General features: G+C 46.4%; 1 protein-coding gene across 1 annotated transcript in view; it reads right to left on the reverse strand.

The window, feature by feature from the left end:
* The window catches only part of LOC102480613 (urocortin-3-like), a 1,626-nt gene extending 1,142 nt beyond the window's left edge, over positions 1-484 (reverse strand). Inside the window, exon 1 of the mRNA XM_027775709.1 lies at positions 5-484. Within this exon, the coding sequence (XP_027631510.1) occupies positions 5-477 (473 nt within the window). The 5' untranslated portion in view covers positions 478-484. The remainder of the gene's footprint in view (positions 1-4) is intronic.
* Positions 485-1,357: the final 873 nt, after the last annotated feature.

The raw sequence follows: 1,357 nt of genomic DNA on the forward strand, positions 1-1,357 counted from the left end.
CAGCAGGTGGGCATTGGCAGCTGCCTTGGCTTGCAAGTTCTTTGCCTTGGCAATGTTGAAGAGGATGTTCATGATGTTGGTAGGCACGTCAAGGGACAGAGTGAACTTGGTATGCCGATCACTCTTGACCTTGTCCTGGTCCAGCTTCCCCCTAAGCTGGGACAGGTATTTGTATCGGGCACTGCCAGCCCCACCTCCACCCCTGGAGCCAGGGAAAGTCCTTCTCTCCTTGTCCTTCCTCTCCTCCTTCTCCTCCGCCTCCTCTTCTTCTCCTGAAGATGGGTCTTGGACAGGCAGATAGTGGAAGCTCCTCTTGCTCATCAGGAGCGCATCTTCTGGAGGGCCCTTCTTGACCTCAGACAGGGCTGTGTTGAGGCAACTAAAGAGAGGCTTGGCTTTGTAGTAATGGTGAGAGAGGCCTGTGCTTGGGCCCCCAAGGAGCAGCAGCAACAGCAGGAAGTGGACTGGCACCAACATCTCTCCCTGTAGTAGAAATAAGGGGAGTGAGAAGGGCTGTGAGAGGGTCCTAGGGCTCAGAAGTCATGGCTAGCTTCCAGTAGCTAGTTAATGTCCTATTAGAAGGATTCTCAAAGTGGGGTCCCCAGGCCAGCAACCTAGGAATTAAAAAAAACTATGCCTAGTTATCTCTCTAAAGGAAGATCCAATAAATCCTTGCTATTTATATATTTATTGCTATGTGATGAGTGCACACACCAGAGAGATAGAGAGAAACAAAGTGAGAATTCACCTCTCCTCTCACCCCCCAGAGAGTGCCACAATTTCTTCTCTTCCAATCTCCTCTCAGGATTTTGGGCATGCATACACATGTGCCTGGTGTAATTTTCAAGTCACTAGGTCCAGGACTTGAACTGCACAGCTGGTCCTGTGGGATCTAGAGCCTCAACCTCCATTCTACCTACTGGCCAAAATTCCTGCTCTTTTTCTTATCCTGGAAACACACACACACACACACACACACACACACACACACACCCCTACCTATATACGCCTCAAACATGCACATACTTGTCATATGCACATGCATGTACACACAGAGGCATGCACACTTGTACACACACACACACACCCCTAACATACACACCTAACAGCCACACATTTACTTGGCAAGTTTCCTATAGAAAACTGTTACTTCCCTTGGCACTCCACATTGTAGTTGGTGCTTTCCTTTTCTTCGTTTTTTTTTTTCTAAGAAACAAAATTTTGTTTGTTCATTTGTTTTGCTTTACAATAATTGGGAGCTTATTTTGTCTAACAATATTTTTCATGCTATTTTATAAAAACAAATATGATCCTTGATTTAAATAATCCAAATGGGACTGGCCCTGTCAAGCACAGA

Source organism: Tupaia chinensis, unplaced genomic scaffold, assembly GCF_000334495.1.
Source record: "Tupaia chinensis unplaced genomic scaffold, TupChi_1.0 Scaffold000598_1, whole genome shotgun sequence".
Classification (NCBI taxonomy): domain Eukaryota; kingdom Metazoa; phylum Chordata; class Mammalia; order Scandentia; family Tupaiidae; genus Tupaia; species Tupaia belangeri.